Source organism: Vipera berus (assembly GCF_964194415.1).
Source record: "Vipera berus genome assembly, chromosome: 5".
Classification (NCBI taxonomy): Eukaryota; Metazoa; Chordata; class Lepidosauria; order Squamata; family Viperidae; genus Vipera; species Vipera berus.
The window spans coordinates 88,018,343-88,043,309 of record NC_138207.1 but is presented as its reverse complement, the minus strand read 5'-3'; the positions used below and the strand labels follow the sequence as shown (position 1 = coordinate 88,043,309).

At 38.8% G+C, this 24,967-nt stretch overlaps 1 protein-coding gene across 1 annotated transcript in view; it reads right to left on the bottom strand.

Annotated features, from left to right (window-relative positions):
- The window catches only part of CTNNA3 (catenin alpha 3), a gene marked incomplete at its 5' end in the record, with an annotated part of 847,188 nt that overhangs the window by 387,924 nt on the left and 434,297 nt on the right, over positions 1 to 24,967 (bottom strand). The window contains 2 exons of the mRNA XM_081329881.1: positions 11,985 to 12,137; positions 19,873 to 19,953. Of these exons, the coding sequence (XP_081186007.1) occupies positions 11,985 to 12,137; positions 19,873 to 19,953 (234 nt within the window). The remainder of the gene's footprint in view (positions 1 to 11,984; positions 12,138 to 19,872; positions 19,954 to 24,967) is intronic.

The window sequence follows — 24,967 nt, the reverse complement described above, 5'->3', positions numbered from 1 at the left end:
TTCTCTGACCCTCTACTACAACAACATCCAGGTGCCCAAAAAACCCCTTGAATTTGACGGCCAATATGGCCTCGCCCTTGACGGTGACTCTAGCATTCTGAAAGTTGGTCAGGATAATGTCGGATGGCCTAGGCTTGGCCCATCTCTTACTGCAGTTGCAGATGAACCTGAATGTATCAAGCGATATGATGGACATGGCTGACCCGGTGTCCAGTTACATCTTGCAAGGGACCTCTTGTAGCTCAACCTGAAGTCAAAATTTCGGCTCATTGGGGCAGCGAGCTCCCATGCGGCAAACGTTGCGGCGGCTGGAGCAAAACCCTATGCTAAATTGCCCCGGGGCCCCGGTACCTCTCCTGATCGGAACGTCCAATTGGCGGTCTGCAGACAGACACAATGTGGCCGGTCTTCCTGCTGGCCCGGCACATGGCTGTCCAGAACCTGCTGTCCATGCATTGGTGGCAGCCGCCACAACCCGGGCACCTAAGGAAGGGACCTGCCTTGTAAGTTGTCCCATGTTGATTGTCGCTAAGATGTGGCTGGTTGTCATGCCGTTCAAGCTTGTCCACTTCTTGGCTGCTGTCGGAGTCTTCCACATGTAAGGGGTCCTCGTGGTGGATGGCCTCCTCATGCTGCATGCTTTTGGCAGGCTGCATGGCTTTTATGGCCCTGGTAGCAGCTTCATCCACCATGATTTCTCTTAATGCATCTGGGAACAATAAAGTCTCTTTGGCAAAGAGCTTCTGTTGCAGTTCTCGATTTCGGAGGCCACAGACAAGACAGTCCTGAAGTCTCTCTTCTACATCGGAGAACTGGCACAGCCTGCCGCAAAGCTGCGATGAATTTGGAAGCTGATTCACCCGGTTGCTGGACCCTCTGTTCAAATGCGTGCCGCCAAGCTATTACTGAGAGCTTGGGCTGGAAATGGTTGCCTAGTCGTATCTTCAAGTCTGTGAACGATACAGACTCCAGCTGAGTTGGGGTGAACAAATTCTCTGCAATGTCGAATGTGGCTGGGCCACAAACGCACAGGAGCGTTGCAGCCTTCAGGCCGTCTTTGGCGACTTGATTGGCGCAGAAATAGTTCTCGATCCTGGAAATATACAAAGACCATCTTTCTGGGTGAGTTACATTGAATTCTTCCAGCTTTCCGACCTTCATCATCTCTGGAAGTCTTCATGGCTGGGGCTCATCGTCTTCTTGTCCTGCTCCTTCCTATGCCCAGGGACTGATCCACAAGGCTCGTGGTCGCTAGCGTGGCTGTGCTAGGCTGACCATAGGGGGGGAAATTGCTTTCCTGCCAAGCACGTTCCAGCCTCACCCCTAGTGACTCTCAGCTCTGTGGAAGGAGCAGGTTCCCACCTTCATCGCCAGTGTTCTGTACTAGGTTCGTTGCTTGAGAGAAGAAACGAGGCGAGTGAGTTCAGTCAGGAACATTCTTTATTTGCTTGCAGGAACTGAACTGGGAAACAGGGCTGCGAATGCAGCTATTTATACCCTGGTCTTTAGGTAGCGGCCAATAGGCTTAAAGCAACCTATTGCCGCCCTAGAAGCAATATGGATATGGATTGTCTGAGCAGCTGGGAGCCGTTAGCCAGCTCCCTGCTTAAGGAACCTTCCAGCATTCAACCCCCACATGGTACACTCAGTAAAACAAGGCCCAATACATTACACTAACTGTCAGGAAGTTTCTCCTTAGTTCTAAGTTGCTTGTCTCTTTGGTTAGTTTCCATCTGTTGCTTCTTATCCTGCCTTCAGGTGCTTTGGAGAACAGCTTGACTCCCTCTTCTTTGTGGCAGCCTCTGGGATATTGGAACACTGCTATAATGTCACCCCTTGTCCTTCTCTTCCTTAAACTAGACATACCCAATTCCAGCAGCCGTTCCTTATATGTTTTAGCCTCCAGTCCCCTAATCATCTTTGTTGCTTTTCTCTGTATTCTTTCTAGAGTCTCAACATCTTTTTTACATCGTGATTTTGTAGAATTTTCAAACTGTGGAATTTTCTCATGATGTCACACTCTTAAAATTCTAAAATTTAAAATAGGATTATTTTAATTATTTTAATGGAAGGGTAAGCACAAGCATCTGCGGGCAATCAGAAAAATTAAGTCAAGATGGTGGCTGCAGGTACACATTCAAAGGCTCAGATGTAAAAAAGAGGAAGAACTTTAATTGTGCTGAAATGCCATCACCTTGAATAAATGTCCCACCCTACCCCATGCATTTGCCAGTAAGATTGCATCATTTTGTATATCACAAACTGAGAATAGGAGGTAGGGGGGGACGTTGGAAATGTGATCTTCCCAAATGTGGTGATAAAGATCGTTAACCATTCTTCAGATCAATCGGCTGGAGGCCTATCCTAGCTCAGAATATTGGCCTAAGTCTTCAGTTTTATACAAACTGACCTGATTTGCTGGGCAAATACTCAAATTAGAGCCAGTGATAATTTCCCCATCATTTTTCACGTTTTCTCTTTCTAGTTTCACAAAAAACTAAAATGCATATCTTGAGTAAAAAGTAATCAAAATAATACAATACAATATTGTTTTTAAATTACAGGTTGAGGTGTTTTGAACATGGAAAATGACATAGAAATAAACACCTCACTCCTGTCTATTCTTAGCATCTAATTTTGATGTCAAGACTGTGATTCCTTGTTGCAAACTACACACCACGGTAAGAAAGAATTTTTATTTTATTTCATTTTATTATTTTATTATTGTATTATTTTATTTTATTTTATTTTATTTTTATTTTATTTATTTTATTTTATTTTATTTTATTTTATTATTTTATTTTATTTTATTTTATTTTATTTTATTTTATTTTATTTTATTATTTTATTTTATTTTATTTTATTATTTTATTTTATTTTATTTTATTTTATTTTATTTTATTTTATTTTATTTTATTTTATTTTATTTTATTTTATTTTATTTTATTTTATTTTATTTTATTGCTTTTACATAATTCAAAGCAGCAAACATACCTGATACTCCTCCATCCTCCTATTCTCCCAAGAACAGCAATTCTGGAAGGTAAGGAGCTGAGAGAGAGTGACTGACTGGTCCAAGGTCAACCAGCCATTTTTCATGCCTAAAGTGGAAATAGAAGTCACAGTCTCCTGGCTTCTAGCTTGGTGCCTTAACTACTGAACTTTTTCCATAGGTGGATTATGTTAATATATATCTTAATTTTGTATAACTGATATCACAGCTTAAATTGCAAACATCTCTGCACACCTTGCAGCATTTTATACTTTTATCTTACTGTGTTGTAATGGCATATATCTATGGTGGCATATGTCTCTCAAAAATGCTGATGCTTTCAGAAGTAGTCCATGTTATGTTTATTTGTTTTTGGTAATACTGGTAAAACCACAGTACTCTTTGATCTTGTGATAAGTGAGGCTCAATTGTGTTTTCTCTTCCTATGTTGAGAGTGGCATATACTGTACATTCAGCTTGAGAGGATTTTTAATTTCCCTCTGCTGCTATTTGATCAACCTAAATGAGTGTGCGTAATGGCTCATTGCAGTTTTAATTCAAAATCCAGTAATTATGTCAGTTTATTATTATAAAAACCCTACTATAATGATGTTTTCATTCAGAATATCACAACTGCAGTATTTCTGCCAGTATAACAAGGCAGTGGAAGCATCTCAAAAGTTCAGCTCACTAAAATGTTCTATCAAAAGGTCAGTCAAAGTCTTCAGGGTTGGTTTTTTTTTGTTCTTGTGTTTTATTTTGGGCTCTTCTTCAGCGAGGAATCCTGGCTTAAGGAATTCATCTGCTTGATTCCCTAAGAATCATTTTAAAGCTTTTGCTTTATATGTGGGCTAGATTTCCCTTGAATTAGTTGAAGCTGCTAATTGGACAGGGCCCTGTTCCAGCTGAAGAAACTAGGCTGCACTGATTATTCAATTCTGAATTATTCCATTTCTTGTTAGTCTAGAGTGGGTTGCAATGTAAATTTAGCACTCACTGAAACCTGTTCAATTACTTCAGTATTCACCACTGCAGACTTTTCTATTCTATATCACAGTCTGAACACACAGCTGCTTTATGTCTGCTTCATTGCCTACATTTCCAAAGGTTGGAGGTGGCCAAGGAAAGGTTTATAATTTTCAAATGTCTGATCTGGATTCACATATTACACAAGCACTAAGCCATTATTTTGTCAAATCATGTTTGTTGATTAATCACACTTGAGGGGCCCCATACATCAACTAAGCCAGGGGTCTTCAAACTTGGCTCTTTTATGACTTGTGGACTTCAACTCCCAAAATTTCTCAGCCAGCATGCCTGGCTGAGGAATTCTGGCAGTTGAAGTCCACAAGTCATAAAAGGGCCAAGTTTGAAGACCCCTGAACTAAGCCATATCAATAGTAGTGCACAAACCAAAATGTCAAGGTTTAAACAATAGACAAAATTAAGGCCAAACCAACTCTGTTCCATTTTAGCATGTTATGTGGATCCAGATTTTGTTGATAATGTCTTTAGGGCAGGATCTTACCATACCTGGTAGAATAATAGCAACATGAGCTACTATTTTAATTGTATTTCTTTTCATTCCTAATGTAATTACATTATCACATTACCTTTTCAAATCCTAGTTAGTCAGTATTTCATTAAAAATGGCCTTTTAATCTTATGAGATAATCACATTGTTTAAAACATGCCGAAGTCATTTCATCCTTTGCATAAATTATCAGTCACAGAACTTTGAAAGCATTCAAGGAAAACATCCAACACTAGCAAATATATGAATAATGTACATCCTACTAAATGTACACAGAATATTTACAGGGAGTTTATTTTAAAATAATAATAATGGCATGGACCTGATCAAATATTTTTATGGAAGAAAGGGATACTAACAACCAAGCAATACCAGATGAGGACAGAATTAAAAATTCCTTGCACAAAAGTATATATAAGCATCTGCATAGTTTCCCAATATACATCATTCATTCATAACTGCCTTTCACATGGGCACCATTACAAATTTTGACTTACAAAGGAAATTCATTTCTTTCTCTAATCAAAATGAGAAGGTAACACAAGAGCAATATTACTGTATTGCATTTGCAGTAATTACTAAAACCAGATTTTAGTTTCACAGATGTTTTCACTTTGCTCCCTTCATAGATTTCCTAGCACAAAATACTATTAACAGTATTTTGAAGTTTTTATCAATTCTGAATTTAACATAGGTATTTGACCCCAGGACCTCAGGTATTATCTCAGCTAAAAGAATGGTGCCTAGAGAAGGAACTCTTTAGGTAAGGCTGGGAAGAATTGTCAAATCAGTTTTAATCTGGTGCAAATATCTCTAACTTTTATTGCAGTAAACATTGGCTAATATTTTCTTTTCCCTAGACAATTTTCTCTAGATTGGACCAGATGGAACTCAATAGCTTGGATTGGTAGACAAGGAAATTAATGACAATGCACTATGCTTAGGACGCAAAAAGTGATATTGATCAGCTGTATTTGCCAGGAACTGAAGAGGATAGAGGACTCCTATAGGTGAAACAAACTGTGGAGGAAGAAGAACATGGCCTGAATGACTACATTAAAAAAAAAAACAAGAATCCTTGCTGAAGAAGTCAATCAAAGGATGGTTTTTGAAAACAACAAAGATGAAAGCTGAATATAGAAAAGAAACTAGTGAAAGTCAAAGGATATAGAAAGAAAAGCTGATAAGATCAGGAATGTTAAAGAAATTGAAGGCTTTGACATGGTGGCTGAAGAGCAAGCTTTGCCAACTAATTGAGTGAAGATGGAAATTCAACATGAAACAAATAATAGCAAATGGTGCCTTTCTAGTGAAAAGGATGATCAGTGGCTGCAGCACAAGCGGGATATGACTGAGTCACCAGAAAGTTGTTGGAAACTTTACCAGAGGTCTGAATTTGAATGTAGTAAAACTACTGGGACCATCACATAAAGAAGGTTTTGGATTAAGATTTTATGTGGGTTAAGAGCTTCTGAGACTTTAAGAACCAAAGAGAGAGGCATCTTGTTCATAACATGCCTGATATAATAGCTATTGAAAAGAAGAAGAAAAAGCCTGGTTCATTGATGTTGCTATAATACAGGGGTCTTCAAACTTGGCCCTTTTATGACTTGTGGACTTCAACTCCCAGAATTCCTCAGCCAGGCACGCTGGTTGAAGAATTCTGGGAGTTGAAGTCCACAAGTCATAAAAGGGCCAAGTTTGAAGACCCCTGCTATAATAAGTGATGCAGGATTGAGGGAAAAGAATTGGGGGGAAAAATTACAAAATACCAGAACTTGCAAATTGAAGTTAAATTTATTTTTTTTATTATTTTAATTCCATTTATATCCCGCCCTTCTCCGAAGACTCAGGGCGGCTTACAAGCTTAGCAGTATGATTATGGAAGATGAAATTTGTTGTTATACCAATAACGTTTGGAAGCTTCAGAGTGATAGCTAAAGGATTTCATTGATATCTTGAAAAATTTAATTTATCAGACTTGAACACTGTAATTTTATAAAAAAAAACTATCCTGCTTGGCACTGCCTATTTTCTTAGGCACTATCTTAATAATTCTTAAGTCTTTGGTTAGGACTTGAATAATTAAGTTTTCAGTAGCATCAAACTGTGATGCTAACAACAACAACAACAACAACAACAACAACAACACTTTAACAGCTCTTAGGTCAGGGGTGTCAAACTGCCAGCCCACAGGCATGCCAAAACCGCATCCACCCCATTGCCAGCAATGGAAAAAAAGTCACGATACATCGCGACATGTCACGTGATGTTGCGAGTTTGACACCCCTCTTAGGTCCTTGGTTAGAACTTGAACTGAAGTTTTTACTAGTCCCAGACTGAATCAAATTGAAGATTAACCACAATAATAATAACATAATTTGTGCAAGGTTTTTTTACATAAGAATTATATTCCAATTTTAATTAACAGAAAAGTTATCGTAAAAAGTTATATTAATTCTAAGTGCTTCCCCCTTTTTTTAACTATATAAGCTACCCAGAGACATTTGGGAGTCAGGCAGCCTTCTAAATCTAAATAAAAAAAATTGTAACGTTAGCTTTTAGTGTGTTTATAGAAAGATGTCATCCAAATTGCTTCTTCACATGAATGATCTTCATTCCTCTGAATTCCCCTCTTCCATTTTTCTTTTAATTATGCCAACAACATTAGGGTTCTCTCTTTATATTAATAAATAGTATAACTTGTATGTCAAAAATCTTTTTGTGTGACTGCTTAGTTGGGAGTATTTTACAAGTGGTGTACTCCTAAGTGATTAGATGCCATAGAACTGCTATCTAATTAATTCCCTGGCAAGCCAGGCACTCTTATTTACTGAAAATGCCCTCAATATCATTAATCACACAGTGGCTCAGAAATACATATAAATAGTAAGCCATATCATCAAACTTTAAAAAAAACACCTTTCTTATAGCTACATAAGAAAATAACAACACATATTGATCAGTTAAATTATAATCACTCTTATTGCTAAAAATAAAACAGAATTCTTAGAGGAACATGAGAATTTCTCTGAACCAGCATTAGCAGGATTGAAATAACCCTCAGCTACATTCTTATTTGATTAAAACGAAGGCAGCAATTATCTTTAAGAGAAAGGCAATCTATCACATATATACCACATTACTCAATATCTGTGAGAGATCCCTAAATAAAATTCATATGTCTTGGACAACCAGAATAATTCTCTTAGAACTCTATATATTCAAAAAAAATTATCTGTGGCTGATTTAATAGAATGGCTTAGGAACCCTTGCCATTCTTGTTGCAAAAGTAAAATAGGGATGCCAGGTTTCTTACCTGCATATGCCAGAAAATCCAAAGCTACTCTGTGTGAGTTGGGCAGTCCCTTATATGGGGGGGGGGGAAGAGACTCAGATGGAGTTGATGCCCACAGGTCATAAAGGGGGCATAGTTGCTGACCCCTGCCCTAACCGATAATATAATTGCTTTCCTCCGAGGCATTTTCCTCGCTTGGAATATCTTGGCAGCCTTGCCAAGCAGAATAGAAGGAAGCTTAAGGGATATGGTGCAGGTGATATATGTTGTGCCTTAGGCACCCTTTGATTTGAACCCTTGTTCCCCAAACTTTTCCAACATCAAAAATGGGCAGCCTGTTTCCATTATCTGTTTTTTTTTAATGAAATGGCCCCAGTTCCTCTTCCCCTGGATCACATTGATGCCATTACACATGTATGACTTTTAAGAATTGGATTTAACAAAATTGGAAGCAAACTAAGTGTATTAAGAAGGAAACTCTGACCTCTTCTCCTTCAGAGTATCACAGCATCGCTGACCTATCCTTCGCTCCTCTTCTTCTCCTTTTTAATGATCATTATGAATTATTCTTTTATTATCAGTGAAAAAATAACCTCTTGCCCTCTGCACAAAGAGTTTGATTTCACAAAGTACAGTAAAACCGGTACATAAAATTCTGTTAGAACAAGCACCAGTTTCCAGGGACTCATTGTTTTCAGCTGCTTGTCTGCAAACTAAACCCTCCTTCCCAAACTTTCACTGAGAGATTTTTCCCTTGCTCTCTCTCCTGCTTAAGTGTACCTGCCTCTAATCTATCTCAGTTTAATCTACCTATCTGGTAGGTAGCTCCCCAGATTGCAAATTCCCCGAATTAGCTATTTTCTTATAGTAGAAGCGTTTAAGGAAAGAGACTAGACCAATGGTGAAATTCCCAATGCATTTATCATTAAGGATTTTTCCTTCCCAGAGGTCCTGAATAATATTTACTAACCATAAAACAGGACAAATGTATTCACAGTGCATTTGCCAGTATTATACCCATTATGGAAAAAGTGCAGAAAGGTGTTTGGCAACAAAACAGTAAGCATCTACATCCAATAAATGCAAATGAGTATTATTTACAATTTTATAATGTATGCAACAGCCTTAGATAAGTCAGTAATTGTAGTAGCAGCAGTTATAGTGTCTTCCTAATTGTAGTTGAAGCAGTAAAACAGAAATAAAAGATTAAGTGAACAAATTCATTGATAAAATGGACAAATAAATGTGTGCTAAAACAGAGCAGAAAATGCAGATGTGCAAGAGGATATATGGGTGGCAACATTTGCTAAAGTGCTGGCTTCCTATTTATAACTTACCATTAAAGAAAATGTAAATGCATGCAAAAATATTTTCATTGAAAGGAAGAAAAGAACAAACTTTAAAATTTTCAAAGCAAATGTGGATACAGCAGTTTATGTTTAAGTTTATAATGTTTATACAACTATTTCTATTCACGTGGTCTTGCGGTAAAAATTCATTTTTAGGATGCATAATTTAAAATCAGCTTTTCAAACATACACAAAAATACATTGTTTATGAGCTCAAATTCAATTAAAGAATTTTGTACAATGCATACAATTGTACATGAAGTGAAAACACTAAAGTCAAATGTTTTAGCATAAGCTGTTTCAGGAACTCTATGGAAGAGAGTTTACAAAGGGCACCATTAGTACAGGACAACCTAATTTTTCATGATTTTTCTCTTTCATTTGTATTTCTCATGAGGAGAGAAAATTTCATTTTTCTTTTTTGACAACACTAGGACACACATGGAGTTGTACAGAGTTCCCGAATATAAATGAGCTGAATCTCATTCTCTATTCTGTCCAGATTTATGTAGCAACAAAAATGTATCTATGCCCTCTATCTAAGTTTCTTATAGAACCTTTGATTTGTTAGGTCTGGTTGGTCCACTTTTTTTTTCATCCATATTTACTCAGATTAGATCACTTTGCTTGCAGCTTAGTAAAGCTTTTCCATACTTGGCTCTGATTTTTTTTCTGGAGAAATTAACCAGTTTAGGCTTAAGATCAGCACACGCGTTAACAAACACGCATCCTGAAGGCGTGCAGGAAATTTGAGCAATTACCCAGACTTTAAAAGCCTTATTTTGAATATGATGTGGGCAAGAGTAACACATCTATGTGTTTTAAAGAATAATTCATGCTATTTCAATTGGCAGCTTGGCGGCGTCTGCAGCCATATAATTCAGCCAGACTGTCACTGAGAATTTCACCATTAAAACGCATACCATCAAAATTAAAACTGCAAAAATCGAGGCAGCCAGAAGATGGCAACCAAGACATTTTTAAAAACACTATTTTCTGCCTTCTAGTGGCCATTCCAAATAGTGCAACCCAAAAATGATAACCCTATTAAATATAAGTGTTTTTCAAATTTGACAATTTTAAGATGTATGGAGTTCAACTCCTAGAATTACCCAAACTTTGGGAGCTGAAGTTCACACATCTTAAAAGTTGCTAAGCTGGAAAACCATTGATCAAAGTCATGATATGAATTATTCTAATCCTTCTGATAGTTTGGACCACCACCATAATTCAGTGCTACCAGGAAGTGATAAGAATTGTACTATATTCTCTTCTATTCATAAGAATTCCTAACCTACAGGAACCAGTTTGAGGAAAAACAAACAAAAAGGTTCTGCTTACAGAACACCCTGTTTGCAAGCTTTTCCCCTCACAGCTAGAAAGTAATGATTATGAACCATGTTTCAAAAGCACAATTCTTCATTTACATACATAGGCATCACCTCTATAATAATGGCATTTTAGGTTAACTGAATAATTTCTTTTCTTTCTCTTAGTGCAGTGTTACGTATTCCATATTCGCTCAGATATCCAGATACAATCTATTTTCTATATCGTGCTATTGAAAAGATGATTAACATAAATCGGCTTGTACAGTAAAAAAAACATGGATGCTAATAAGGAGGCAATAAATAACAGAAGAAAAATATTTTCTTGTATTAAAATCAAGATTATTTGAATTATTTTTCTTCGCACACAGGTACGTTCACATACACATGAACATGTAAATAAGCTTCAACATCATTTTGTGACATCATACACTTCAACTCCTTAAACAAGTGTACTATACAGAACACTATATGCAATAATTAATATTAAAGTAAAATAGATCGCAATGTTCTTTCCAATGTAATTTGACATTTGCATTCCCTAAGCAAAAACTGATTTATGCCTCACATGAAATTATATATTTTTGTATATTTTCCACCCAGCCATAAAAAATTCCATAGATGCAAATCAGCTTTTGAAGTTGAGAGTGGAATGGGAAAAGGAACAATTAGTTCTCCTAATTGCTCAGAAGAAGGGATTTCAGTACCAGAGAATTTTATCAGATATGCTTTCGTCACCACTGTAAAGAAACTTTCTGGTGAGGTATATTGAGATGCTCAACATTTCTTTCTTTTGACCAATGTTGAATGGAATAATAGATCATGGGAATCAGGCAATAAATTAACTGGAAACTTAAGCCCATCAAGAATTGAGAAGTCTTGAGAAAATGATTTTTCACAGGAGTCCTACTTTTAGTTTGGGTCTCCCTATATTTGAATAATTGTGACTTGTATTTATTTATTTTGCCACATTAGTCAGAGTAATGGTGCATCAGGGCACTGATGTTAAAATATTAGCTTCATATGGTTGGCCAACTGATTCAAAACATTAGGGTAAATTTCTCCAACCTGATGGAGATCAGTTTCAGGCAGTGGTCCATATTTGTTTTGTCAATTTCCTTTGTATTAAGATAGATATTAGGATTCCACCAAGAAACAATGTGAATACTGAATTTTTGGAATCTGTCTAATTCTGGCCAATCCCCTTGAAGAAAAGGGCTTATGGATCAGCTATAGTAATTAGATAGCCCTTAGGTAGTAAATAACTCACAATAACAATTTAACTACAGTATATGGTTCAAGTGACAGCAACAACAAAAGTAGCAGAATGCTTAAAACAAGGACAAGAACAATTTCTGGGTAAACTGAAATCACTCCATACCAAATACATAAACCAATAAATCCTGCTAAGAAAAAACAAATATATGTATAATTCCTAGTCCATTGTATGCTGTATATTATAGGGTATTTCTACCAACCTCACCTCGATAAGTCTCTGTGCATGCTCTGTAAATATTGCAGCATATTCTTTGATTTCTTTTTCGTGCCCACTTTTAGCAGCTTCAGTGAGCACTAGAAGTGGCACAGTTGTATCCATAAAGGAGTCTGAGATATGATCAATTATTGCTTTGCGAAGCTGCAAAAAAAAAGCCATTATCAATAAAAACCATCTTTGCATATTTCTTTAGCAGTCTCGGCTAAGTGGAATCTAAACTCTACAAATGAGTGCAACCTTTAACACCCTGGAGCAAATTATTGTCAAACAGTTTTAGGCCAGGAAGGAACAATCTACATCCCAGGTCATGTAAAGATAGTCCTCGGCTTACAATCACAATTGAGCCCCAAAATTTCTCTTCCTAAGTAAGACATTTGTGAAGTGAATTTTGCTCCATTTTGCAACGTTTCTTGCCACACTTGTTAACTGATATCACTGTAGTTGTTAAGTTAGTAGCATGGTTGTTAAGTAAATATGGCTTTCCCATTGACTTTGCTTGTCGGAAGATTGCAAAAGCTGATTACATTATCTCAGGATACTGCAACTGTCATAAATATGAGTCAGTTGCCAAGTGGCTGAATTTTGATCATGTGAATATGGGGTTACCGCAACGATCGTAAGCATGAAAATTGGTCATAACTCACTTTTTTCAGTTCCATTGTAACTATGAACATTCGCTAAACAAATTATTGTAAGTTGAAGACTATCTATATACCGTCCTCAAACTTTTCTTTTATACCCCACCCCTCAGAGAGTAAACTCTAGAATCAGATGGAAAGTAAGGTACACTAGATTTCTTCTTGAATAGTTATTATCCACTTTGTAGCACACGTAATCAAAATAGAGCTGGAAGGGACCCGGGAGGTCTTCTAGTCCAACCCCAAGCTCAAACAGGAGATCCTATAACCCTTCAGATAGGTGGCTGTCCAGTCTTTTTTTTAAAAAAAAAACCTCCATTGATGAAGCACCCACAACTTCTGAAGGCCAGCTATTCCACTGGTTAATTGTCCTCGCTAGTAGGAAGTTTCTCCTTAATTTTAGGTTGCTTCTCTCCTTGATTAATTTCCATCCGTTGTTTCTTGTCTTGCCTTCTGGTGCTTTGGAAAATAAGTTCACCCTCTCTTGTTTGTGGCAGCCCCTCTAATACTGGAATATTGCTATTATGTCACCCCTAGTCCTTCTTTTCTCTAGAGCGTACATACTCAATTCCTCCAACTGTTCTTCATATGTTTTTGTCTCCAGGCCTTTAATCATCTTAGGTGCTCTTCTTTGTACTTTTTCCAAAGTCTCAACATCTTTTGTGTAAAGTGGATGCAGTATTCCAGGTGTGGTCTTACTAAGGATTTATTAAATGGTACTAATGCTTCACATGATTTTGATTCTGTGCCTCTGTTTATATAACCAAGGATTGTATTAGCTTTTTTGGCTCTTGTCGCACAGTGTTGGCTCATGTTTAAAGTAGTCATCCACAAAATCCATGCAGGATGTCCTTGACTTAACAACACTTCGTTTAGCGACTGTTCAAAGTTACAACAGCACTGAAAAAAGTGCTGCATCGCCATGGTCATGTAATCAAAATTCTTGGCAACTGACTCACATTTATGACGGTTGCTGTGTCCCTGGGTCACGTGATCCCCTTTTGCGACCTTCTCACAAGCAAAGTCAATGGGGAAAGCCAGATTCACTTAACAACCAGGTTACTAACTTATCAGCTGCAGTGATTCACTTAACAACCATGGCAAGTAAAGTTGTAAAATGGGGCAAAACTCACTTAACAAATGTCTCACACTTAATGACAGAAATTTTGGGTTCAATTGTGATTGTAAGTTGAGGATTACCTGTAACCTAGTTGATTTCCTGGTCTTGTCTACTTAATGCGGCTGACAGTTTTTTATAGTTCTTCTCAATTAGTAACTTTTTAGTATTCTTTAAAGTAATTCTTAAGCTCTAGCTTTTTAAGCTTCTTCAGAGAAAGGAGAAGCTTACAATCCCAAAGGAATTTTTTTTAACCTTTTGATATTATTATTTATTTTTTTGAGATTTTACAAAACCTTGATCTCTCGGAGATGAAATGCTGGAACAATGGCAGGTTTATCAAGAACAACAAAGCTGCAATTCTCCATCCTTCAAAAGTGGGTAAAAAAAATCTGTACCTTTACCTTTGGTCTTTTCCTGCCTAAGTGTAAAACCCTGCTTTTCTCCGCATTAAATTTCATTTTGTCAGATATTCCCCATTGTTCAAGTCTGTCAAGATCTTTTTAGATCTGGAGCTTGTCTTCTGGGGTATTGGCTATTCCTACAAACTTAGTGTCATCTGCAAATCTGATGAGTTCCCCTTTTATTCCCTCATCTAAGTCATTTATGAAGATGTTGAAGAGTACTGGGCCTAAGACAGTACCTTGTGGTACCCCACTGTTCATTTCCCTTCGTGTAGATGTAGCACCATTAACAACTCATTGAGTATGATTTGTCAGCCAGTTACAAGTCCATCTGGGGGTGATACTATTTATCCCACATTTTTCTAGTTTACCAAGAAGAAGGTTGGGGTCTACTTTGTCGAATGCCTTGCTGAAGTCCAAATATACCATGTCCACAGTGTTATGTACTGGGCTCTTGTGTTACACCACGTGGGTTGCTGGAACAGCTAACGGCTCTCCAGCAACCCAGACTAACTGTCTCCTGTCCTGCAATTGGCTAGCCCCAGGAGGCAATGGGTGGTTCAAACCTATTGGCTGCCGCCTAGGGGCTAGACTATATATTGCGGCTGGTTGCAGCCCTTGCTTCAGTACAGTTTCCAGCAAGAAATAAAAGTATGAGTTTTCCTGTACTCAGCCTCGCATCATCATTCCTGCACCCAAGAACCCACTATTTAATACACAGCATTTCGCTGGTGTACTAATTTAGTCAGTTTGTCAAAGAATGAAATAAGATTGGTTTTGCATGATATGTTTTTAACAAACCCACGCTGGCTTCTAGTTACAACTTTATTTGTTTCTAGATGTTCACAGATCTGTTTATTATCTGTTTATTATTTTTTCCAATATCTTCCCACATATTGATGTTAAGCTGATTGTTCTGTACTTTTCTGGGTCTGTTTTTCCCCCTTTTTTAAAATAAATTTTATTAGTTTTTATAGGGTTAGGGGTAAAATGGGGTCAGGATTAGGATTGGGGTTTGGGTTAGGGTTGGGATTGGGGATAGGGTTTCCCCAGGTAACATTTTCAATATTTAGGGTTAGGGTTAGGGTTAGGGTTAGGGTTAGGGTTAGGGTTAGGGTTAGGGTTAGGGTTAGGGTTAGTACCCAGACAGCACATTGTCTGGGTACAGGTATTTAACTAACAGTAATAGATACAGTTAATTATCATAAACAATGTTAATTAATCACTCAGTCCCTTTTCTTACTAATATATATTCAAAATTACATATCACATTTCTCTCTGACTCATTTTTCTAGCTCACGGGTCGGCAACCCACAGCTCTGGAGCCGCATGCAGCTCTTTTGGCCTTCTCCTGCAGCTCCCAGTCGACCTCCACATTTGCAGAGAGAGCAAGATAGAGACAGAGAGAGAGAGAGAGGCACTTGCGCTTCCCTTCTCTCTCTCTCTCTCTCTCTCTCTCTCTGTATGTGTGTGTGTGTGTGTAAAAAAGAGAGTGGCCTCACGCTGTTCACCGAGAAGCTGACAAGCTCATTGGGTGGGGCTCCTGCCTTGGCTGTGTCAGCTTGTCCGAGAACAGCATGAAGTGAACTTGCCAGGTGAGCAGAAGATCAGAAGGGAGGGGGAGAGGGAGAGAGAGAGAGAGAACTCATGCACAGCAGCCTCTATTTCTTTTTAATTAACCTCTTCAATCAAGCTTCCCTCCCTCCTCACGTGCATGCACATGTGCAAGTTTTGAGGCTCCCAGTGTTTTTTTTCTCTGGGAAATGAGTCCAAGTGGCTCTTTGAGTGTTTAAGGTTGCTGACCCCTGTTCTAGCCATTGGTAAAAGTTATCCCATTTTCTAAAGTACACTGAGTCTTCTTTCTCTTTAGTCTCTAAAGTCAATCTATCCATTTCTGCGCACTCTAGAATTTTCTTAATTAGTACTTCTTCAGTTGGTAAGTTTTCATTTTTCCAATATTGGGCAAATACAATTCTTGCTGCTGTTAATACATATAGTATTATGGGCCCAGAGTCTTATCCTTTTTTGCCTTTTTATAGCCTCTATAATGTCCATCTTTTATAGCCTCTATAATGTATTCTGTTACCATTTTCTTAGTTATTTTAATTTTTATTTCTAGTCTGTCTTTTACAGTTATGTTTTTGGTAGGTTGGGTTATAGTTTCTTTTTGCATGAAGACTGATGCAAAGAGTGAATTAAGCAGCTCTGCTTTCTCTCTACTGGCTGTTACTTCCTTGCCATCTTCTCTCTTAAGTGGACCAACTGTTTCCTTGACTTTTTTCTTGTTATTTATATGTTGAAAGAAACTTTTTTTTATTATTATCTTTGACTTTTGTTGCAAGTCCTGACTGACTTTGCTTTCCTGGCTTCAGCTTTGCTGATTTGGGCTATCTGTTGATATTTTGTCTTATTTATGTGTCCCTCATTTTTTGTACTTGTCCTTTTTGTCATTCAGTTTATCAGAAAGATCTTTTTGCAATGATGCTAGTTTCTTCTTAGATTTCTTGATTTTTCTTCAGTGGTATTGTGTTGGACTGGGCTTTTATGATCATATTTTTCAGTGTTTCCCATTCTACTTGTTTTCCCCTTTAGGATTTTTTTATCTATGAAATTTTTCTTAAGCTCTCTCTGAGTTTGTTAAAATCAGCTCTTTTGAAGTTTAAGACACTGGTTGGATTATTTTCTATTGCTTGTGTTTGTATTATATTGAATTCCAATATGACATGGTCACTCTTGCCCAAGGTTCTGGCAATGTGAACTCCCTCTATCATTTCTTCTCTATTAGTAAGAATTAGGTCCAGTATAGTTCTTCCTCTAGTTCCCTCCTCTACCGTTTGGATGATAAAGTTGTCAGCTAAGTTGGTTAGGAATCTGTTCTATCTCCCACTTTTCTTTTTTTTTCCTTTTATATTGACCCATATGGATTCTAGGAGGTTTTCATCCTTGGTTTTGTGGATTTCTGTAGATATGCAGTGGTCTTTATTATATAATGCAACTCCACCTCCTCCTTTGTTAGGTCTACTTCCTTTGAATAGTTTGTATCCTTCTATTAGTACATTCATGAGTTTCGTCCGACCAAGTTTCAGTAATGGCGATTATATAGTACTTCACCCTGTTTGTTCCCTAAACTTTGAGCATTAGTGTACAGGCATTTGAGTCCTTTATTGGTCTTGGGTATGTTTCTTATATTTCCTACTTTGTAACTGGGGTTTCCATCCTTCCCATCACTCTCTACTTCATTATATTTTTCTTTATTTCTTTCTTCTTTCTCTTTACTCCCTACCTCCATATATGATTGGTTATCTTGTGGTTTTTGCTTGGCATTAGGTTCTAAAGGTCATGAAGATTGCCCCACCTTCTCCCCTCCATTTTAATTTAAAGCCCTTTTGATGAGCCAGTCATTTTCCGAATAAATTGTTTTCAGTTCTTATGAGGTGCAGGCCATCCCTTGCCAGTAGCCCTTCATGTAGGTAATGCAGATGATGGTCTAGGAAGCTGAAGTTCTGTTGATGACACCAATTTTTAAGCCAATGGTTCATTTCTAAAATCCTTCGCTCCCTCATAGGATCTTGGTCTTTTGATTCACCCTCCCAAAATGTTCATTGAAAATGATCGTCTTACTAGTATATGCTGCCTAACTGTTTTTCAATTGTTGCAGTCAATAACAGTTTAAAGTAATCAGAAATGTATTAGGTGGAAAAAAAATAGACTGATATCCAGACTCCTGATTTTCTCCCTCTCACATGCCAGGATTAGAAGTTGGTTAACAGATTCAGATTTGTTAGTGTAAAAGGAAATCAGGGTCCATATTTGTTCATATGTGAGTCTTTTCTTCCCAAAATGTTTCTGGAGGAAAACTTTCCTAAAAGGAAAAAAAAAATCATCCCCATTTCGCTTCCCATCTTGATTAAGTAGCATCTCTCCAGTCTATGACTCTTATCAGGTAAAAAATTCACCTTAATCAAGAGAAGAAAAGCAGGGAAACAATAAGAGAACAGCCATCTACAGAGATGCAGAGATGATGAAAATCAGGGACAGACACATTTTTTTGTCTTTTTGTATCATTAGTACTATTTTGTTTTATTTGTATTGTGCTTATGTCAGTATGTGTGTTTTATGCCAGAGGAGATAACTAAGTGAAGTCCTAAAAAAATGACATTTCCTTTTTCTTTTTTGTCTTCTACTCTCAATGGGCTTGCCAAATCTTCATCTACATAATACAGCCTTTAAGTCTCCTTTGAAATCTATAATTCTGAAAATGGAATTTAGTTTGCCACCCATCCTGTCCCCTTTGTCACCTACAGAAGGACAAGGAAAAAGTCCCATTTGCTTCCTATGAAATAAAGATGCCAAAGAAATTTCTCTTTAAATAAAATGATGGTGGCAGTAATCAGACTGCTTATGCACATACAAGCAGTGGTGGCATTCAGCCAGTTCGCACCACTTTGGCAGAACCGGTAGCTGATTTTTTGTTGCCCAGGCCCAGAATGGGCTTCCAGAAACAGCATCCACACAGAGACCCACTTGTTCACATATCTGAATCCCACCACTGCATACAAATATGTTCCCCATTCCACTCACTATGACCTCTCATGGACACTCATAACTGGGAACAACGTTTATTAGAGATAGGGCAGAATTATTCAGCAATTTTGGCAGAATATAATAGTTGAGTTTCTCCATCGTATATGGAGCCCAAAACCATATCCCAGCAAACTCAAACAATTCCCTGTTTACTTAGTTCTTGAGAATGAAAATCAACCCAACAGAAAGGTCTTGGTATTTGGACATTGTTTTGTATCAAAGCTGCTGGAAAGTTAACCCAGCAAGTTAATACACTGCTCGGAGTCACCTAAATCATCTCGTGGTATGTTTTGATGCTGCTAGGTTGAAAGGCTAGATGTTTGGTGAGTGACAAGGTAATAATTTACAACATCCAACCTATGAAAAAAGGTGCATGGAGTGGTTGCATCAGGAAAAACAGCCTTTAAATAAAGCTATTGCCAATGCAATTGGATTAAATTATTCACTGTGAAATATTTATTTCCTGCTTCTTAGCAGCAGATATGAAAATGCTAATAGACTAAAAGGAAACAACAAAATGCTTTCAAAATGTTGTTAAAGGGAAAAGATACTCTCAAAGGATATTCCATGAGTCAGAATGTGATTTTAATTTCCTGCATGTGGCAAAAGCCAAGTATTTGGCTTTCTAAGGGTGCTGCAGCTAAGGATGCCTCTCATACATAGGATCTTGCTGTAGGGATGCTCACTATGGAATGCTAATATATCATATCATATTAGATGTAGAGCCACATCTAATATTTCAAATCTACTTCAACTGACTAAAGAAAACTAATTGTTCAAGAACTTTAAGGGTTCTAATATAAAATGAATTATAAGCATTTTAAAAATTATAACAAATATTTTTCATTCTTTCAGAAGAAGTATTGTTGTGCAGCATGTTGTAGTAACCTATTTTCCAATTTCATAGAATGAAAAACCCAAGTTAATAATTAATATTTGGGGATTGCCCTTTGTTCTTAGTAAACCTGATGGAGTCAATCTGCAGAAATGATATCTAAATCTGTAGCATTTTTGCTTAAATATCACAACTCTTTCTTTTCCAGTACTGTAAGTAATTGTTTAATATCCTCATCCATGGAATTAATTCTTCCTAATTGCATAAAACTAACATGCTTTGTCCCTGGGGAGATTACCTGTCTGTGGAGATCTCTTGTTTTCTTGCACATATTATCTATTGCTGTGTTCAAGGCATTCCCTCTTTCCTTCTTGTCAGCCTGGAAGAAAGAATTAAAGCTCATTTGGAACACAAATAAAAATGGATATTTAACACATTTCATACCACCTCTGAACTCTTTTAAAGCTAGAATATTAATTACATTTTAGAATAGTTTGAACAACCTGATTATGTTTCTGATTTCAAAAGTGTCTGATTAAATCATCCTTACCCCACCCCGCAAAAAAGGTTTATTTGACCCTGTGAGCTATTCTCTACATTAAAAGAGGCAGGGGGTAATATAAGTAATGTATAAAGCATATTAATTTGTAGCTAGCTTTCATGTCATGCACAATGTTCCATGTACAGGCATTATGCAGCCATGGAACTAAATTTACAATATTGTCACATTTATTTATTTCTCCATCTTTTTCCCATGCATTTATCGCATATTGAACATTTTCCACACAAACAATACATGTTGAGATGGATGCTCATGTAACTTGGATCTCAAGAAGTAACGAAATACTTTTTGACCCTCACAATTTTTGACTAGTTAAGCACTTGGAACTTCGCTTTTATTATTTTAATCACAGATATGAAGACTACATTGCAATCTTTTATGGAGAGAGAGACAGAGACAGAGACAGAGACAGAGACAGAGACAGAGACAGAGACAGAGACAGAGACAGAGACAGAGACAGAGACAGAGGGAGGAGAGGAGAGGAGAGGAGAGGAGAGGAGAAGAGAAGAGAAGAGAAGAGAAGAGAAGAGAAGAGAAGAGAAGAGAAGAGAAGAGAAGAGAAGAGAAGAGAAGAGAAGAGAAGAGAAGAGAAGAGAGAAGAGAAGAGAAGAGAAGAGAAGAGAAGAGAAGAGAAGAGAAGAGAAGAGAAGAGAAGAGAAGAGAAGAGAAGAGAAGAGAAGGATAAATCTAGGCTTTCACAGAATCTAGATTACAATGAGGATTTCAATATGATGAAATAATGAATACGAATAAAAGACCTGAAGAATGAGAACACAAAATAAGATTTCATTTAAGTATTATAAATGGAGCAGCTTAAATATAATCATAAGCAGAGATTGTGTTGCTGAACTTTTACATTGTTTGGAATGTCTGTAAAACAGCAGAACATGCACACACACACACACACACACACACACACACCACACATAAACACCACACATACACAAACTCAATACTGCAGGATAGCCCAAGTAAAATAGTACATCTCTATGAAGTGGTTTTGTTGAAAATAGTTTAAGAGGAACAGCAAACTGGACAACAGATCTACAGTAAATAAGGACCAACACAAAGTGTTTCAGTGATGCTGGGACAGTTGAGCAGTGGAAGGCAGCCCTGAAAGGATCACCAGCAAAGCCTTGCTTAGATGCTAGACTGAACAAAAAGGTATTGGCCACAGTTTAACTTAACCAAAATAATTATATTTAAAACTGTTTGATCTTAATGATTTGAATTTATAGAGGAAATTCATCCTTTACTATTTAATGAAATTAAATTTTATCTAGCCCTTTTATGGTTTACACTTCTGCACCCGATTACACGGTCTAGTAAATTTCCAAGATGTGTCAGCATATGAAGTCAGCTTGAGCACATTAGCACTTAATAGTGTGAAAATACCAATAATGAAAGGAATATGGAAGCAATGGCACCTCGCCTTATCTGAGTTTCTAAAGGAATGACTGCATGGAGAATACTTTAAACCAGCTTTCCTCAATCAGGTGCTCTTCAAATATGTAAGATTTTAACTTTCCAAAGGACATGTTCGGTGAAAATTATGGGTTCTGGAGGGCATCAATTTAGGGAAAGCAGCATTAAAGGATCAGTGTAATCATATGCTTCCTCTAAGGCAGGCAGGCATTGTTGTTGTTGTTGTTGTTAGCTGCGAAGTCGTGTCCGACCCATCGCGACCCTATGGACAACATTCCTCCAGGCCTTCCTGTCCTCTACCATCTTCTGGAGTCCATTTAAGCTCACGCCTACTGCTTCAGTGACTCCATCCAGCCACCTCATTCTCTGTCGTCCCCTTCTTCTATTGCCCTTGATCTTTCCCAGCATTAGGCTCTTCTCCAGTGAGTCCTTCCTTCTCATTAGGTGGCCAAAGTACTTGAGTTTTAGCTTCAGGATCTGGCCTTCTAAAGAGCAGTCAGGATTGATCTCCTCTAGGACTGACCGGTTTGATCGCCTTGCGGTCCAAGGGACTCGCAGGAGTCTTCTCCAGCACCACAGTTCAAAGGCCTCAATTCTTTGGCGCTCAGCCTTTCTTATGGTCCAACTTTCACTGCCATACGTTGCAACTGGGAAGACTATAGCCTTGACTATACACACTTTTGTTGACAGGGTGATGTCTCTGCTTTTTAGTGTGCTGTCTAGATTTGCCATGGCTTTCCTCCCCAGGAGCAAGCGTCTTTTAATTTCTTGGCTACAGTCCCCATCTGCAGTGATCTTGGAGCCCAGGAAAATAAAATCTGTCACTACCTCCATTTCTTCCCCATCTATTTGCCAGGAATTGAGAGGGCCAGATGCCATGATCTTGGTTTTCTTAATGTTAAGTTTCAACCCAAGTTTTGCACTCTCCATCTTCACCTGCAACAAGAGGCTCTTTAGTTCTTCTTCACTTTCTGCCATTAGAGTGGTATCATCTGCGTATCTTAGGTTGTTGATATTTCTTCCGGCAATCTTAATTCCAACTTTTGATTCATCTAGCCCTGCCTTTCTCATGATGTGCTCTGCATATAAGTTAAATAGGCAGGGCGACAGTATACAGCCTTGCCGGACTCCTTTCCCAATTTTGAACCAATCAGTGGTTCCGTGTCCAGTTCTCACTGTTGCTTCTTGACCCGCATATAGGTTTCTCAAGAGACAAATAAGATGGTCTGGTACTCCCATCTCTTTAAGAACTTGCCACAGTTTGTTATGATCCACACAATCAAAGGCTTTAGCATAGTCAATGAAGCAGAAGTAGATGTTTTTCTGGAACTCCCTAGCTTTCTCCATGATCCAGCGTATGTTGGCAATTTGATCTCTAGTTCCTCTGCCTCTTCGAAATCCTGCCTGCACTTCTGGTAGTTCTCGATCCACATACTGCTGAAGTCTAGCTTGTAGGATTTTAAGCATGACTTTACTAGCATGAGAAATGAGTGCAATGGTGCGATAGTTTGAACATTCTTTGGCACTGCCTTTCTTTGGAATTGGAATGTAAACTGATCTTTTCCAATCCTGTGGCCATTGTTGAGTTTTCCAAATTTGCTGGCAAATTGAGTGTAGCACTTTTACTGCATTGTCTTTTAAGATTTTGAATAGCTCAGCTGGAATACTGTCACTTCCACTAGCTTTGTTGTTGCTCAGCTTTTCTAAGGCCCACTTCACTTCACATTCTAGGATGTCTGGCTCGAGGTCAGTGACCACCTCATTGTGATTATCAGGGACGTTAAGGTCATTCTTGTATAGTTCTTCTGTGTAATTTTGCCACCTCTTCTTAATCTCTTCTGCCTCTGTTAGGTCCCTGCCATTTTGGTCCTTTATCATGCCCATTTTTGCATTAAGCGTTCCCTTCATTTCTCCAATTTTCTTGAAAAGATCTCTGGTCCTCCCTATTCTATTATTTTCTTCTATTTCTTTGCACTGTTCATTTAAGAAGGCATTCTTATCTCTTCTAGCTATTCTCTGGAATTCTGCATTCAATTGGGTGTATCTTTCTTTTTCTCCCTTGCCTTTCGCTTCCCTCCTTTCCTCAGCTATTGTTCTGAACCAGCCCTCTTCTGGCCTTGTAATAAGGCAAACCCCTATTCAGAAAGAAGAGACTGGAGAGCGTCCAAGGCTAAAAGGCATCTGCCAAAAGACTCGACGGGGATCACTGTCCTGGGCGGAAGCTTGTCTTCCACTCGGGTGTACTCGGGCTTCCTGGACAGAGCATCCGCTCTCTGGTTGTGCCCGCTTGGTATGTACCGCACCCGGAAGTCAAACCTCGCAAAGAAGAGGGACCACCGGATCTGGCGTTGGTTCAAATTCCGAGCGGTCTGCAGGCTTTCCAGATTCTTGTGGTCCGTCCGGACCTCGATTTGATGCCGCGCCCCCTCCAGATGATGCCTCCAAGCCTCGAACGCCGCCTTGATGGCCAGCAGCTCCTTCTCCCAGATGGTATAGTTGCGCTCCGAGGGATTCAATTTCCGAGAGTGATACGCGCAAGGGAAAAGGGTACCGTTGGGCGTCGCTGCCTGGAGTAACACGGCCCCAATGGCAATGTCGGAGGCGTCCGCCTCCACGACAAACGGCCGTTGCGGGTCAGGATGCTTCAAGATGGGCTCCTTCATGAAGGCGTCCTTCAAAGCTTGGAACGCCTGTTGTTCGGGGGCGTTCCACTGGAACCGAGTCTTCTTCTGCAGGAGCCGGGTGAGGGGGGCTGTCAAGGCAGCAAAGCCAGGGATGAATGTCCGATAGTAGTTGGCAAATCCAAGAAGTCGCTGAACATCCTTCACGCGACGCGGGGGTTGCCAACTCTGCAACGACTCAACTTTACTCGGCTCCATGGCGATGCCCTCAGGAGAAATGCGGTGACCCAGGAAATCGATGGTCACCTGGTAGAACTGGCACTTCTCCAACTTGGCAAACAGCCAATGTTTCCGGAGGCGCTGCAGGACCTGACGGAGATGCTGATGATGCGCTTCACGCGACGGGGAGTAAATCAGGATGTCGTCCAGGTAAATCACGACAAACTGGTCCAACAGATCTCGAAAGATGTCGTTCATAAAATGCTGGAACACAGCGGGGGCGTTGGTCAGGCCAAACGGCATCACCGTGTACTCGAAATGTCCATAGCGAGTACCAAACGCCGTCTTCCACTCATCACCCGGCCGAACCCTGACGAGGTTGTAAGCTCCACGCAGGTCCAGTTTCGTGAAGATCTTAGCCTCCCGGAGTCGGTCCAAGAGCTCGGGGATGAGGGGCAGCGGGTAGCGGTTACGCACCGTGATGGCGTTGAGTTTCCGGTAGTCACAGCAAAGCCGTAGCTCGCCCGACTTCTTTTTGACGAAGAGCACGGGCGCAGACACTGGCG